Below are 17,397 nucleotides of genomic sequence, written 5' to 3' on the forward strand. Positions count from 1 at the left end.
TTAGTTAGCATGAGTCTTTTTTTTTTTTTTTTCAGTGCTACAGTAAATGTAGTGGCAAACATTGGGTTGTCCTTGACACCGCCTTCCAGACCGTCTGCAGCTGCACTTCTGCACCCGTGGCTGGACTTGAGAAAACAAGATACGAGGCTTGGGAAACCAGCAATGGAACAGAATAATAATTGAATCCACTACATAAAAATTTTCCAGGCCTGCAAATGTAGCAGGAAAAGGCAGAACTTCCTGCCCAGTGCTCAAACCAAAAGAAAGAAAATAAATAAATAAATAAATAAATAAAAGAAAACCAGATCTAGGGGATAAAAGCACTCCAGGGTTATTTTTTCCTTCTTATAGGAAACTTCTTAATAATTCCTGGCTAAAAGAGCTGTTTCCTATATTATTCATCGTCACCTTATGCTGTACATGCAACTTTCCGTCATAAGTCTTTCCATCACACTCGAGATAGCAAACTGCAAATACAACATCCTACTTATATATTTAGCATACATGTGTTACATTTTCACTACAAAGCCATCTGTCCTCTCTGAAGCAGGCTAAAACCAACCCACTTTCCTGCAGTTGGTCTTTTAAGAAAGCAAACAGCAGAGTATTTAGGACAGGGAGTTATTACCTGCCAATACAGATAAATTCCAGGCTGGCGTTAGCTCTGCACGTAAGTGTAGCCTTCAGACGGGTATTTTCTGAAGAGCCATGACTCAGGGCAGAAGCTGACTTCTGACAAGGGTGCTGCAGGGAGATCAGCAGCTAGGTCTACAGCTGAGAAGGCTGAACTGGAAGTCTTAAGCTTTAAAACAAGTGAACAGGAAGCTTAAAAAAAGGCAGATTGGATGTGAAGGGTGGAGAGAAATGAAAACTTGTTTTCTTTGGCAAGTTGAGAACTGAGGAGAGGCTTATTCCTCAAGTCTGTGTGTTCTGAGGTCAAATCCCGTGGAATTCTGCATTTATTTATCCTGCAGTTTACTGCCTTCTAGTTTAACTTCCTGGGTAATTATGATGTTTTGCTCCAGTTTGGTGTATTTGCATTTCCTTTCAACTCAGTAGACAGCAAAATTCTGTCAGTAATTTGCAGCTGGGTGGATTTTCAGGTGAAATAAGAGACTTCCCAGTGGTGACAAGTGTTTTCCTTGTTGGCAGAGTATCGGAAAACAGCCAGCAGACTTCAAGAGATGAATAAATTAAATCAAGTCTTAAAGCTATATATATGTCACTTCATGCACGCTTCTTTTCAAGCAGGGCAGAGCAAAACTTCGGAGGTTTCAGTGTAATGCATACCATTACCAAAACTAGAATCTTTTATTTTCAACACAAATAGTTTGTTAGCAGGTATAAGGCAAAGCAGGAGGGGTGTGAGTGAGATGAAAGATGATACAAATGACATAAAGCACTTGGTCCTGAAAGAATCCTTAGCGAAATGCTTGGGACGTCTCTCACTTGTCTGTTTTGTGATAAGAGTTTATTGTCATCCTCACATCCTTTCTGGCTCTCATCAGCCACTGGGACTTGTTGCTCACAAACACCACTCCAAGTGAAATACTTCGCTTCTCTGCCTAGGACAGAAACTGTATTTTTTTTCTGACAGTCAGGTTCTAAAATACCTTCACAGAAGTTCTCAATAGCTATTACTGGGAATAAGATCCTTCTTTTCCCCATAACCTACACGGACACTTGGTATGTCTCCACCGTGCAGCCTGCACATCGCCGTGCACACCCGCTGGTTGTCTCTCCTGCATGCCATACTTCAGCTTTGTCCCGCTTACAGAAGCAGCTCTGGGTTTAGGGCAGAAGCTTCTACACCGACAGAGCTTCCCTCTTGGAAGGCCGATCGTTAACTGCGTTGTCTCCACACGTGGTGCTGGTTGGTGTGTCCATCTCGGTAGTTAGAGTGGTTTTGGTAGATCTGCATAGCTTATATTTAGTCACGTTAGGATAATGAAAGAAAAGTTACTATTTTAACTTTTTTTTTTTTTCACAGGGAGCAATGAACCTAGCGAGTGTTTGATCTGGCAAAGGACATCAGGCATCACCACAAGGCCCAACGTCCAGTTGCTCGGGACAAAACGCTTCAGTGAGTGTGGGCGACACAAAAACCTTTCAGTGACCGGGCAGGCTGTGGGTGCTTGAGCCCTCTGTGAGGGCACCTGTGGGTGTTTCTCCTTCTGCGTTTTCTACAGCTAAGGGGCTGTGCAGCGGATGGTATTTATATATATATATAAATTTATTATTATTATTTCTTGTGGTGCTGCCTGGTTTCACGTTGCCCCCCCCCCCCAAATTGGTGCCCCTCTTGTTAGTAATAGAAGAAGAAATAATACAATATTGTTTAGTATGTTACATTTGCGATGTACTGTTCTGAGGCTGCGCTTGGAAGATACAAAATATATGTGCGAGGGTAACATGAGAATGCACCAATTCATGATGAGGAGTAAGGAGGATTAAAAGAATGCTCAATTTGCAAGACATCTAGATAACTGGGGCTTCTTGGACTCTGGGAACTGGGTCAAACCAACCTTGCGGTTTGGACTGAGACCAAGGGCTCAGAGAGCATGCGTGAAAAGGAAAGGTTAAAAAGTTCAACTCTGATGAAGACATCTTACTTCATCCCGACGACCACCCGGACGACCACCAGAGAGTGATACGCAAGCGCAGAAGGACTGATAAGATAATTAGCATACGAAGCGAGGCTAGGCGGGGCTAGGAAATGAATATGCATAGATGAGTTGTGAAACCTAATGCATATGTAGTATCTTAGGAGATAAAAGAGAACTAAGAAAACAAATCAGACGAAGTTAGATTTGGGCAGGCATGCCCCTAACTTCCGGCGCCTAATAAAGCACCTTCATATAATCACTTTGTGGATTATGTGTCTTCATGAACGCTAACATTTTGGCGACCCAGATGGGACCTCGTGGGCACTGCTGAGGCGGCTCGCGAACTGATCACGCTCCAGCCGGCACCGAGGAGTTTCTCGGGGAGCCATCGGCCGCGACCGACCCCCGCTGCTCACAACGTACCTCTGAAAGGGTAAGAAAAAGGTGCTTTCTGGTAATCGGTACCGATCTGGTCTGGGAGCCTGCCGGTCAGACGCGGCGAAAGCCACGCACGGTTGGGCTAGGGAATTCCCGTGGTAAGCCTAGGCGCCGTCCGTCAGACAGTCGCGAAAGCGCTGCAGGTTCGGCATCAGTGGTCTGGTTTTGCTGCAGGCTCAGCATCTGGTTCGGTTCGGTAAAAGCTATAGCTGATAATGGAAAAACTTAAAAGTATTCTGGGCGGTAATGCTTCGGTACCGCGATCCTCCCCTTTGGGCTGTTTACTAGCACACTGGAAGGAGGGGTGTTTCGGGCAGGAGTTACGAAAGGGTAAACTGGTTGATTACTGTAATGTTTGGTGGCCACAGTATGAACTAGAAGATCAAGAAAGTTGGCCAGAAAACGGAACCTTACAGTACAATACTATCTTACAATTAATGTTATTTTGTGAGCGAGAGTGCAAGGGGCCCCTCTGTGTGATTGCGTGATTGTGTTGTGAGTGAGACGCAGCATCGCTGCGAAGCGAGTGCGGAGTTCCGATCCGCGGTTCCGTATTCTCCGCGAGGGGAGCGGCCGGAGATGAACGAAGCGCATGACAGACCGAAAAGAAGTGCTGCTTTATCCAAATGTTGATTGGTGGTGCCCAATACACGGGCCCGGCGGTGCATCTTGCAATCCTATTTCGTTCTTAAATGTTTTGAGTGTGACAAGGAGGAAGGTGGGAGCATTATCTAAATAACAGTTTAAAAGTTTCAGTATATTTGCGGTGGTGTTTGGTCGGTTTCCCAAGTATCGGGGGAGGGGGGCTGACTGATTATCAAAGCGGTAGAACAGAGAGCCACTTCTTTGGTGGTTCGGGCCTGAGCCCTGGGAATTTGGTAAGAAGGGGGAGAGCGAATTTATTTAGGCCTCAATACCTTTTAAACCCCCGTCTTGATGGATACACAGGAGTGATTCCTTGTTTTGTGTAGGCTTACTAACAAAGTGCATGAGAAAAATTAGCATTCGGCTTGAAATTCGGCCTTGTTGAAATGTAAATTTTGTGGAAAAGGTGGTATTGTTTGTCTAGAAGACGGAAGGCTGAGTGCTTCAGGTGTTTTTCCGAAGTCCTGTGGATTTACGATTGGAACGGGGGTCATTAATAATCTGAAATAGTGAAGTTTGTATGTGGAGTTTAATCCCAGAGAATTGGGACATTTGAGAAGACTAGGAAAACATAGTAAAAACCTGCAATAAAAAGGTTTGCGTGGAAATTGAAACAAGGGACAGTAATTAATATAAATAAATAAAAGGGAATGGGAAATCAAGGAAATGGGTAATATCCAAAACAAAGACGTTTTAAAGAAAGCCTCCTTGGGTGTATATTGGCACATTGCAAGGATATTGTCGGAAGGGGGAGTGGGGGGGGCGCGGAAAGCAAGAGGATTTCCACTAAGTATTGCAATCAATTGTGGCCACTATATAAACTAAATGGCCACTTTATGGATCAATTGTTTTTGAGGAGAGAAGGAAAATAGGATGAAATGTTGTATACTGATATGTTGTTTCAGCATCTTGGAGGGAAAAGGTATGGAATTAAGTTGGCCCCTGACTGAGCCTTTGGTGTTGGCATTAGAAAAGTACAGGCTGGAGGAAGATAAAGGAAGTGTTAAAAGGGTTGTTGAAGGTGTTAAAGGCTGTGTGGCATGTAGTATTTAACAGAGCTGTTTGAAGTTGAATGAGCAGGGGAAGAGGATGTAGGAATGTTAATAGTTCCGCCTCAACCCGAGGCTGAGATCTCAAAATCGCGGTGTGAGCCCTCTGGGGCAGAGGGACCGTGATGGGTCCGGGAGAGTTGTCATGGAAACAGAAAAGCAGCTAACTCTTAAAACAACCTGAGTTCCTATGTGAGCTCAGATTGCCAATGGGACCGCTCAGGGAACTTTCAACCATTGCATTCCCCTGACCGACTCCCCCCCCCCCCCCCCCCCCAAGACCCTTACCACCCCGGAAATTATGTAAATACCAAAATCTGGTTAAATTGGGAATTGAGAATCTGTTCCAACAAGGTCCAAAAGAAAACCCTATGGAATTTTTGAATTTTTGGACCAACTTTGAAATGCAATGGAAAAAAAAAAAAAAAAAGACGAAAATTTGGACCTGGCTTCAGAAAACAAACAGAGGCAATTGGCTAGCCTCTTTCTAGGGCAATCAGCCCCTGATATCAGAAAGAATTTGTCTTAGGCTGCAGGATAAACTTACAACAGTCAGAAATGACGGGGACCTGGGGCATCTACCCTAGCAGGTCCACTAGTTGAAATAAAGCTAGGAAACGAAGAGAGAGGCTTGAATTTTTTGTTGTTGTTGGTTACAGGAGCTTCTTTCTCTGTGTTAATTAGTCTGTAAATGTAATAGGAGCAACATATTCAGTGTTAAATAGTTTAAAAGGACGATTGGGAACTAAGACAACTACAATAATTGGAGCCACAGGGAAGGAGGAGGAACGGCCATTCTTACAACCCCTTGATTTGCGTTTTGGGGGTAAGGAACTAACCCATGAATTCTTGTATGTACCAGAATGCCCGATTCCACTCTTGGGACGGGATCTATTAGCTAAATTAGATGCAACAATAACCTTTGAGGATGGAGAATTAATAATGAAGGTACCTGAGTCCAAAGTAGGACAAATCCTAATGATCAAAGATAAACCCTTTGTTAATATTCCAAGAGAAGTAGAAAATGCAGTTATACCAACAGTATGGGAAACAGATGTACCAGGGAAGTCGAAACTGGCACAACCGGTAAAGGTGGAATTAAAGGAAGGAGCCAAACCTGTTCGAATCAAACAATATCCACTTAAGATAGAAGCTAGGCAGGGGACAGTGAAAATTATTGACAAATTTCTCAAACATCAGATTCTGGAAGAATGTAAATCGGAATACAATACTCCAATTTTTCCAGTAAGGAAGCCGAATGGTGAGTATAGATTGGTACAAGATCTTAGAGCAATAAATGAAATAACAAAGGACATTCACCCGGTAGTGGCTAATCCTTACACATTGTTAACATCTGTGAGAGAGATATATAAATGGTTTACTGTGATAGATTTAAAGGATGCCTTCTTTTGCATACCTCTTGATAAAGATAGTAGAAAATTATTTGCCTTCAAATGGGAAAACATATTGAAGTTTTTGTACCACATATGGTAACAACTGTTTTAGAACAAAAGGGGGGCCACTGGTTATCACCCAGCCGAATGATGAAATATCAGGCAATACTAACTGAACAAGATGACGTAACCTTGAAAACAACTAACCTGTTAAATTCAGCAGTCTTTCTAGGAACTGTTCCAGAAGAAGGACCGTTGGAACACAATTGTGTGGAAATAATTGAACATACCCATGCGAGCCGCGAGGATTTGAAGGATGTACCCCTTGAAAGGTATGACTGGGAACTTTTTACTGATGGTAGTAGTTTTGCGGAGAATGGAACACGATATGCAGGGTATGCAGTAACAACCCTGAAGACAGTAATCGAAGCAAAACCTTTACCACCTGAAACATCAGCACAGCGAGTGGAACTGATAGCCCTACCTCGAGCACTGGAACTGAGTAAAGGAAAGATGGTAAATATTTGGACAGATTCAAAGTATGCTTTTGGAGTAGTCCATGTTCATGGAGCATTATGGAAAGAAAGAGGGCTGTTGTCCTCACAAGGAGCCAATATAAGATATCAAGAGCAGGTGTTAAATTTGATAAATGCGGTACAAAAACCAAAACAAGTGGCTATTATGCACTGTAAAGCTCATCAAGGAGGAACCTTGAAAATATCAGAAGGGAATCGGCTGGCAGATTGAGCAGCTCGACAAATTGCTCGGGAGGTGTGGAATGTAATGGCTTTGGTACCACTCAAGGTAGGCCCCACTTGTCTTAATCTTCCCAAGGAACCAAGATATTCACCAGAGGATGAGAAATTAGCAAATCTCCTAAAGGCCCGAAAGAACTCTGATGGACGGTATGTAACTGCTACGGGCCAGGTAGTAATACCCCCCTTGGTGATGCGAGAGATACTTCAGACAAGACATAATGAGTGTCACTGGGGTGCAGAGGCAATGGCAACATTTTTAAAACGTAGCATCATCTCTACACATATGTTAACAATGGCAAAATCAGTAATGTCAAAGTGTGAGATTTGTCTGAAAAATAATCCAGTAGCAAGAAAACATGCTGAAATGGGAAGAGTTAGAGTAGGAATAGAACCAGGAGATTACTGGCAAGTTGATTTTGTAGAGTTACCTAGGACCGGGGGATATAGGTATTTGTTAGTAGGGGTTGACACCTTTTCCGGATGGCCGGAAGCCCTTCCCTGTCGCACCAATCAAGCTAAAGAGACAGTAAAATGGTTACTGCGGGAAATCATTCCGAGGTTTGGGGTACCATTAGGAATATCCTCGGATAGGGGGCCGCACTTTGTTTCATCTGTGGTTAAAGACGTAAGTCGACTATTAGGAATTTCTTGGAATTTACATACTGCATGGAGACCCCAATCTAGTGGACAGGTAGAAAGGATGAACCAAACTCTAAAGGGACAGATCAGTAAAATCTGCCAGGAAGCCAAAATACAATGGCCACAAGCTTTGCCTATAGCCTTATTGAGAATAAGGATAAAGCCAAGGAGTGGAATGTCAGTAAGCCCATACGAGATAATGTATGGAAAGCCTTACGAATCCCCAGAACCAAATCCTAACATGCATATAACAGGGAACCAGGATGTTCATAATTATGTATTGTCTCTTGGTAAAACTTTAGCTCAACTTCGAAGTGTTCTGGTGTGGAACTGACCGTTGGCACTGGAAAATCCTGTCCACGACATTCAGCCAGGTGACCAAGTGTACATTAAAAACTGGAATGAAGAACCCCTGAGAGAACGGTGGGCCGGACCTTATCAAGTATTATTGACTACTTTTACAGCTGTAAAGGTAGAAGGGGTGGATGCTTGGATTCATTATACTCGGGTGAAAAAGGTTCCCGAATTTTGGTCAGTGCGAGCAATCGGAGATACAAAACTACAGATGAAGCGTGTATAACCATACAATGTTGGGGTTCTTAACAACAGTAACGATAACAGTAATTGTTTTGTGTAAATACCTTGTAATTGGGTTCCTAGAAATACCAGAAAAATATAAGAAAGAGGAAATATTCAGAGGAGAAAATGTTACTTTGGAATGTGGAATGCACAACGATAAACCAATAACAATTAGCTCTCTACAGGTGGTCTGGGAAAAAATAAGTGACTCCGGACAGAGCCAGGAAATATACGTAGACACAACCAGGGACAATACAGGATTGAAGGCTGGATGGAAGGGGAAGGCATACGTAAGTAAAACCATAGAATTGGGCCAACAACTGAGAGGAGCTACCACCTGAACCCTGTTTAGTGTTACTAAAGTCAACAAAGGAAATTACCGGTGCGTGGTAACACATGAAAATAGCACAGATTACGGGATAAGAGAAATATTGGTATATCCGAAATTGGATAAAGGAATATTGGTAGCCCACCAAAAAGGATCTAGAAGAAAAAGAGAGGGCCAGGTACCATGGACACAAGTGGTACAGATCCCACACAGGCAACCATCAGAGAATTTACTGGTAGGATTGATTAAAGATTTTGCCATAATGAAAGGAACTGATAGAATTACTGCTTGTTTGCCCATTCCAAAAGCAACAGGGGACCCGCTTGAGTGGGGTATAACCACCTGCCACTGCCCCAAGTAAAAGGAAATGAAACAATTCAATGTAAAGAAGTGAAAGTTCTAGAGAGGATAAATGTTACACAATACTATAGGAAACTGAGCCCCCCAACATCAAGGTCTGAATGTGAAAAGAAGAACTACCATTTCATAAAGATAGGCAGATTTAAGAATGTGGGACAGTGTTATTACGATGAACTACGTGTAGTAGAAGGAGTTAGAGAAAAGATTGTTTGGGAATGTCAAGAGAAAAATGAGCCAAAAGGAATGAAAGGGTGGGATAGTGATTGGACAGTAAGTTTATTGCAGAAATTCCAGTATGGAGGGAATACATCATGGTGTATTAAATGGCAGGGAAAGCAGAATGGAACTGATCAGTTTTATACAGTAAGCCGGGCTGACAGTAGTGGTAGACAAGAGTCAACAAAGGTAGCTTGGTGGACTTGTGAGAAGAAATATACTTGCGACAGTAATAATGAAGATATCGAGCACTTACTTCCGGTATTGATAGCTCTTAGGGCAGGATGTGCTTGCCGAGGAATTAAGTACAATTCGGAAAGAAATAGCCAGGCTAGTCAAGTCGCAGTGGATTGTAGCTATAGTACCATACAAAGTCCAGGACAATTTGTATGGGCAGCCAGTAATGGAACTTGGACTACACACCCACTGATAGATGGGGAAGTAAAAGAAATAACTCTAGGACTCCCTCCCCACACTGCGTCCAATATGGAAAAAGTCTCCTTTTAAGGGAAAGTTGGAAACCCTACAAATTAGTAGGGCAAAAAGAAGTTTAGAAGAAGGGGAAGATGAAGATACATGGCATGAACCCTCGGATGGAGTAAAATTCAGTTGGGCATTAGAATCTCTATTTGCACAGGTAGCTACTTATCGAAATAGGGAAATGATTTATAAACTTACAGGACAAGTGAGTAGGCTTGCGAGAGCCACAAAAGAAGGCTTTAGAGACCTTAATATCCAACTACAATCTACAACTAAAATGGTGCTACAGAATCGATTGGCATTAGATACACTGTTATTAAAGGAACATGGAGTATGTGGATTTCTAAAAGATCGTATTGATCATTGCTGCATCCACATTCCAAATGTGACTATTGACGTAGAACATGACATAGAACAACTGGCTCAAGTGGAACAAGATGCAGAACAGGAAGAGAAAGATATGACAACAAGTTGGTTGGATAAAATTTTTAGTGGATGGAATATTAGTAATTGGGTTAAGTCCTTACTGGAGACAATAATTATATTGGTGATTGTAGGGGTACTAATTTGGTTAACATTTATAATGCTGAAAAGTCTGATTCTAAGGAAGACAACCTGGAACCGGACAGTGATGCAAACTATTGCTCGGCAAATGGAACCACATCCTCAATATCCTCCACCGGCATCTAACAACTTTGGATTTCAGAGAAAGAATCTGAGGAACCCAGGAGGTGAAATAGAATGAAAACCGAATAGACAAGATCAGTTTCAGGTCAAGTGAACCCAACCAGAAGGGTGAACGTAACATAAAGCAGAAGTGGTGGACTTATGAAATGTTGTGACAATCCTAATCTTTGTAATTTCCTTGATTCTTAATGATGTAATTTTCCGTGATTATATTATTGGTGAGCACTGAGTGTAAAATATTTTAGTTAGTTAGTGAAAGCATTTGCCCTCCTCGAAAGGAGTGAAATGCTTTCAAAGGGGGGAAATGTTAGTAATAGAAGAAGAAATAATACAATATTGTTTAGTATGTTACATTTGCGATGTACTGTTCTGAGGCTGCGCTTGGAAGATACAAAATATATGTGCAAGGGTAACATGAGAATGCACCAATTCATGATGAGGAGTAAGGAGGATTAAAAGAATGCTCAATTTGCAAGACATCTAGATAACTGGGGCTTCTTGGACTCTGGGAACTGGGTCAAACCAACCTTGCGGTTTGGACTGAGACCAAGGGCTCAGAGAGCATGCGTGAAAAGGAAAGGTTAAAAAGTTCAACTCTGATGAAGACATCTTACTTCATCGCGACGACCACCCGGACGACCACCAGAGAGTGATACGCAAGCGCAGAAGGACTGATAAGATAATTAGCATACGAAGCGAGGCTAGGTGGAGCTAGGAAATGAATATGCATAGATGAGTTGTGAAACCTAATGCATATGTAGTATCTTAGGAGATAAAAGAGAACTAAGAAAACAAATCAGACGAAGTTAGATTTGGGCAGGCATGCCCCTAACTTCCGGCGCCTAATAAAGCACCTTCATATAATCACTTTGTGGATTATGTGTCTTCATGAACGCTAACACTCTGAGGGGCTATGCCCCCGCGAAGTCCCCTGCCAGGCACCAACGTCGCCCGCCTCAAGCGGGTCCCGCCCTTCCCACCCTGATTGGCTAACTCGCCACTCCCCCCTCTCCTCACTGGCCCGTGCCACCGCCCCTCTGTGCGCCGATTGGCTGCGCTTCACGCCCGTCCCCCCGCTCCCTCCCTCCTCCCCCCCTCCAGTCAGGGCGGGCCCCGCCGCCCGGGCCGCCCGCGCCGCTGTGGGGCGATCGGGCGATGCGCTGACGTCGGCGTGCCAGCGCCCGCCCATTGGTGGCGGCGGGCTGACGGGCGATGTGGCGCGTGCTGCGCGTCCTGGGCAGCCGCGGGGCCCCGCGGTGCGTCAGGGGCGTCGCTGCACCCGCTGCTGCTGCTGCTCCCGCTCCCGCTGCTGCTGCTGCCTTGCGCGGGAACTGGGCCCGGGCCCTCAGGTGAGGGCGGAGGGGCTGCGGGGAGGGGGGCGCGGCGGCGGCGGCGGGGCCCCAACGGCCACTAACGGTCCCTTAGCGGTCCCCAACCGGCCCCAACGGTCCCCAACCGACCCCGGCGGGTCCCCAGCGGCCATCAGCAGGATTCCTGAGGGAGAGGGCGGTGGGTGCGGGTTCGGGGAGCGCCCCCTCAGGGCAGCCGGTCCCTCAGGAGCAGCCCGGCCGAGGGGCCGTGGGGGGGCCCCGGCCGTGTGACCGCCCCGTCCCGGCCCGTCGTCCCGCAGCACGGTCACCGCCATGCCCGAGGTGAACACGGACAGCCTGGACGAGCAGCAGGTGCGGCTGCTGGCCGAGATGTGCATCCTCATCGATGAGAACGACAACAGGGTGGGAGCGGACACCAAGAAGAACTGTCACCTGAACGAAAACATCGATAAAGGTACGGCCGGTCGCCTCCGCCTCGAGCCACAGAATCACAGAACGGCTCAGGTTGGAAGGGACCTCAGAGCCCACCCAGTGCCACCCCCTGCCATGGGCAGGGACCCCTCCCAGCAGCCCAGGCTGCCCCCAGCCCCATCCAGCCTGGCCTTGGGCACTGCCAGGGATGGGGCAGCCACAGCTCCTCTGGGCAGCCTGGGCCGGGGCCTCACCACCCTCTGAGTTAGACTGAAGGTTTTTACAAGTATCCGAGTCATACAAGTGTGGCTGAATGAAAGGCTCCTTCTCAGGTGGGTGCTGAGCCTCCCTGCCTTATAGCGTCTATGTTGCAGTAGGGAGGAACAAGCAGTTGGAGGCAGCAGCAAAGCAGAGAAATGTGTGATCATGGACATAAGCTCTATGCCATGATAAATATTTCTGAATTGCATTGTGTTGGTAAAATGGTATTATTTTCCTGTTATAGATACTTGATTTTATGCAGTTTTTTCTAAGCAGTGCCACTTGCTTCTTTGCCGGGTTCTCCTCATGTAGAGGAGGCTTTGATGTCCGTCTTTAACTAGCTAACATGGAGTTCTGCTTCAGCTGATTCTAGTGGGAAAGGGTTTTTGGTTGTCATTTTAATTGGTGATGGGCTTTATTTTAGGCTAGTCATGTTTGTGAATCTCTTAGCAGTTTGTGACTTTCTTTTTTCTAGTTATGGGAAGCATTTTCCTGAAGAGTGAGGAATAATAAGCTCAGAATTGTTTAAAAAAAGCAATTATGCTGTGCTTGAGGGAGTTCATTTTCTGTTGTAATTTTTGCATCGTTGTTCATAGTACTTTGTTAATTTCATAATGTTTAGCATATATTGACACAAAAATCTAAACAATAACTCTTTTTCGTCAAATCCTTGATTTTTAACACTTGAAAAATTTTGAGTTTATCAACAAATGAGGCCGTTCTAAGCCCTGAAATTTTGTCTTCATGTGATTCTTCTCCTTTGTAAAATAACTTTCTATGTTTTTGTTTTTAGGGTTATTACACCGAGCATTCAGTGTTTTCTTATTTAATACAGAAAACAAACTGTTGCTGCAGCAGAGGTCAAATGCTAAAATTACATTTCCAGGTTAGTTCTGAAACACACTGCACATAAATGTTACGTTTAAATCTATATTTAAAAATATGTCAGTCTAATTTTGCAGAGTAACTCCTTCTGAGGCTTTAGAATTTTCTCTCTTTGGAGAGGAGATCCTTTTAAATACTTCTGAGATGCACTTCTCTTGTGGATGAAGCAACATAGTGGGAACGTGAATTTATTGGTAGGCATGTTGGGAAATGATTGCTCCCTGACTTGTTTGATCCTGTTTGTGGCAGAGTATATGTTGTTTACCTTATCTGTTGCAAGACGTACTGTATGGCAGTGGAGAAATTGCTCTGGCAGCTGTGGAGAATGCTTTAATTCCTCTGGGAAGGACATACGTTTGATTTATCATGGAACTGTTTCTAACTTGAGAAAGGAAGACCTTTCCTTCCTTCCAAGCAAATTTTTATTCTACAGACTGATTTTTTTTTTTCCTTGACTGTTAATTAATCAAAATGCCTGAATGTAGCTTGTAAGTCATCAGATTCCGTTTTAGATGCTTTTTGAGCTAGACTGTTAAAGGTGAAAGGTTGGCTGATCGGTTGCTCCACGTTACTGATAAATAATTTTTAATATACTTGGAGTACGGAGAGTACGTTCTTACAACTTTTTACAAGCATAAATTGCCTGTTTACTTACTGTCAGCTGGTCTTGCAAGCGCTGGAGGTATTGTCAATATTCTTTTGCATATCAACTCAAAAGTTGCTTTAACCAGCATCTGCAAGGTCTCTTCAAACTGGCTTTTGAAGTAGATGCTGTGCAGTCAGAGAACGCGTGTGTTCGTGTCTGTCAGCCACTAACCTGCAAAGCAGCACACGACAGGCAAATCCAGGTACATAAATGGAAAGAAAAATAAGGGGATGCAAAACTTCCTTCCTTTCTGAACCTTTTCTCCAAATGAGAACAAAAATGTAGTATGGTGATTAGCTGGTCTACGTCTCAGGCTTTGTTTTTTGTGTTTTCTTTTAACGATTTATACATGTTAAAAGTGTGCTAACTGAAACTTCTTGCAGATTGTTTTACCAACACTTGCTGTAGCCACCCACTGAGCCACCCGCTGGAACTGGAAGAAAATGATGCCATTGGTGTTCGAAGAGCGGCACAAAGACGAATGAAAGCAGAGTTAGGAATCCCCATGGAGCAGGTAAAGGAGAGAGGGCAGTTCTTAACAGCGTGTGCTGACTCACAGAGTAACTGCAGCTAGCAGATGGGGGCAGCATGAAATCTGAAAATGAATTTAATTTTGGAGATGCAGAGGGCTTAATGCATTTGAGGCCTCAGCAGTAACGCAGGAGTGTATTGCTTCAGCTCTAACTATGGGTGCCTACATTTTCTCCTGAGCAGGCTATCCTGCTTGCCCAAGAGAACTTAAACCATCTGTGTACGAGTCCCTTTGTGATTCCAGGTTTCTTGTGGGCAAAAGGGTGCCCTGGGCACCTGGTTTTCCTTCCAGAACAACTGCACTCCCTGCTTCTGGCTGCCTTCTGGTACGGTGGCAATTTGGGAGTGCACAGAGAGCAGGGTAAGGCTGGCTGGATTATGCTGGTGATCAAAATCTCCTTCCACGCTTTGCAGCTAGGTACGTTTGTGTCGTGGGACACAGAAGCTGCGGGCTATTGGGGAACACGATGGTTGGGTGATCCCCTGAACTAATGCCCTGCTCTGCTGTTTGCACGGATCCCTGTTGGGTCAGCGTTACACGTGCTCTGTCAGCAAGCGCTTCTGGCCTGGGTGTCAAAGAGCTGTTGGGCCCTTGGGTTGAGAGAGAAGGGGCAGGTACAAGTGGCCGTCTGTCAGTGCCTCCAGAAGCGTGCTGTAGGCTCTGGGAAATGTTATTTGAAACTGAAGTGTACAGAAGAAATCCTGTCAAAATATTATCGGGTGAGTCTGCCTAGAGAGATGCTGTGCAATTTGTCTGATCAAAGTGCAACAAAAGTTATTTTTTCCTAGCAATTATTTATGAAGGAAGTGCAGTGCAGCTGAATACTTGAGGGGAGGAATAATTTATGTGGCAGGATGGTAATAACTGGTAACTCTCTGTAACGCCCAGCAGTTGAATTGTTCTGACGTGTGTTTTGGTTGTAGGTAACTCCAGAGGAAATTGTCTATCTGACCCGAATTCACTACAAGGCCAAGTCTGATGGGATCTGGGGTGAACACGAAATAGACTATATCCTGTTCGTGCAGAAGGATGTAACGCTGAACCCCGATCCGAACGAGATCCAGAGCTACCGTTACGTGACGCAGAAAGAACTGAAGCAGCTCTTAGACAAAGCCTCCAGGAACGAAGTCAAGATTACTCCGTGGTTTAAACTGATAGCAGAGACCTTTCTTTTTAAGTGGTGGGATAACTTACCTAACTTGGGCAAATTCGTTGATCATGAAAAAATACACAGAATGTGAATGGCTGCAGTGAAAGATGCTGAAGGCTAGTAATGATGCGCTAAGCGTGGGAACTCACGACTCAGGTGCAGAAAAGTGGCCCGCATGGAGCACGTTTAACAAATAATGTTATACAGACGTGTTTAGAGCCTTATTTTTCCTGCTTCTTCACCCCTTCTCCCAGCCCCGTTCCCCTTGAGTGAATTAAGCTTGATGTCATTTAAAATGAGCAACAGTCATACAAGAATCCCCCTTGGGTTCATCTTTCTCCGTTGCCTCGGGTGATAGCAAAGAACCCCCGGCCCGCATGTGCCCGGCTGGCCCTTCCTTGCAGAAGTGCGTGCCCTGGGGAGGGCGCTGGGCTGCCTGCTGCCCGGCTCGTCCCCTCGAGGTGACTACGTCTTGTGAAATAGCGATTAGGAAGGAATTTGGGTTCTGCGTTGATGTTGGGAAAAGTAATCACCAAAGGAGAAGTGATTAGTTCAAAGTGGTTAGGGTGATTTTAATTGCAGAGCGCATCGCTTCAACTACTGTACTGTGTAATTAACCAAGCACATAAAGGTTAAGTAATTGGATTGTGTGGACTGAGTTTCCACACAGACTGCAAGTGCTGTGTGGTGTGCTTTAGATCAAAACACTGATTTCTCCCTGTCCCCCACCTGTTTAGCTGACAACCAAATACTGGCCATCGGTATGATTAACCATTAATTTTTAGGTATGGATGGTAGGTACCTAACGTAGGTAGTAGCCTGTCCTTGCAGGAGGGATGTGCACTAGGTAGCTCTTCCTCATCTTCCAGAAAACAAAGGCCTCCTGCTGCAAGTTCTTTTTTTGTGCAACATCTGCTGTGATAATCTTCCCAAGGTCCTGGAGAATGCAAACCTCAATACCGAAATTCAGGATTGAGAATTTGGGGGTTTATACCATGTCTTAATTTCAGTTAATCAGAAGGTCCAACAGAGCGTAAGAGCCAATCCATTGTGATCGTGCCTTTTCTTCCCAGCCCCAAAAAAACTTAAATTGATTTCTTCTCTTAGCAGACCACTCAATCCAGGTACCTTCGGGTCATTTCTTGGTGAAATAGGGTATTGTTCCTACTGGCCCTCCGTGTCTGTGAGCTGTGGTTATAACTAGTCTGTGCCTGGTGGCAAGGTAAAACCCAGTTTTTCAAATGCTTTGTGTTTTTCTCATCCCACTTGTGCCAGCAGCTCTACGCTTACGGTTTTAGGGGCAAGCTGTTGTATGTTGACCTGAGCGGATTTATTGTCATGAAGCAAATAATGGGGGGGGGGATAGTAATGCAGTGTAACAGCTCTCGAATTCGGTTCAATCAGCCACGTTACCCAAGTAATGTCTTTGTAGTCCTTTTGAAATACCTGGAATACTTTTTAAAGATCGTCTTAAATATAAGGTTAATTAAATTAAAACTCCTGACCTAAAAACGTGGACTGTGCTTTTCTTTGCAGACTTAATTGCCCCATGAACAGACTGCCCGTTAGGCATCACTGAAGCAATATGGCTGGGAGCAAGAGGGCACACACTTAGAACAAAGGTCTCTATTTCACATAGCCACCTGGGGCATGAGCTGACAAAGCGTATCCTGAATAATGGACGTGAAGCTGAAAGCAAAGTTTTGCTAAACAGTTCTGTAAAGTTCTCTAACTGTTTTGATATTAAAGGTTTTCTTGACGTTGAACTTATTTGCAGTGTTAAAGATAATTTTAATGCTGAATTTATTACATGAAGGAGACGAGGGAAGGAATACGAGTGTAAATCCACAACTACAACTCCACTATGTGAAAACTGACACCTGAGCACTCCCGTTCCCCCTTGCGTTGGGCCTGGTTGGGAAAGTTTTCTTCATAGTTGCTCACAGGGTGCTGTGTTCTGGATTTGTGATGGAAAACACAGCGTGGCTCACACAGTGAGGTT

General features: G+C 44.5%; 2 protein-coding genes and 1 long non-coding RNA gene across 5 annotated transcripts in view; 2 read left to right on the top strand and 1 right to left on the bottom strand.

Moving 5' to 3' along the window:
• Nucleotides 1-775, bottom strand: part of WDR37 (WD repeat domain 37) — a 44,948-nt gene extending 44,173 nt beyond the window's left edge. Inside the window, exon 1 of the mRNA XM_083825191.1 lies at nt 629-775. The gene's annotated coding sequence lies outside the window, so the exon portion shown is untranslated. The remainder of the gene's footprint in view (nt 1-628) is intronic.
• A 1,585-nt stretch (nt 776-2,360) lies between these two features.
• LOC310894843 lies at nt 2,361-11,046 on the top strand. Of its 2 annotated transcripts, none has more exons than XR_014580239.1 (3): nt 2,361-7,037; nt 7,832-7,952; nt 8,294-11,046. It is a non-coding gene; the product is annotated as an uncharacterized lncRNA (long non-coding RNA). The 2 variants fall into 2 exon arrangements; XR_014580240.1 differs by having other exon boundaries at nt 7,832-7,903.
• Nucleotides 11,047-11,310: 264 nt separating this feature from the next.
• On the top strand, nt 11,311-16,907 carry LOC310894972 (isopentenyl-diphosphate Delta-isomerase 1). 2 transcript variants are annotated; one of them, XM_083825709.1, is made up of 5 exons: nt 11,311-11,528; nt 11,810-11,964; nt 12,976-13,068; nt 14,097-14,227; nt 15,169-16,907. In XM_083825709.1, the coding sequence occupies exons 1-5, from the start codon at nt 11,392-11,394 to the stop codon at nt 15,484-15,486; spliced, it is 834 nt and encodes a 277-aa protein (XP_083681835.1). In that variant the 5' UTR covers nt 11,311-11,391; the 3' UTR covers nt 15,487-16,907. The 2 variants fall into 2 exon arrangements, with proteins under 2 accessions (XP_083681835.1, XP_083681836.1); XM_083825710.1 differs by having other exon boundaries at nt 11,395-11,528; nt 11,737-11,964.
• Nucleotides 16,908-17,397: the final 490 nt, after the last annotated feature.

Source organism: Anser anser, assembly GCF_964211835.1.
Source record: "Anser anser genome assembly, chromosome: 2".
NCBI lineage: Eukaryota > Metazoa > Chordata > Aves > Anseriformes > Anatidae > Anser > Anser anser.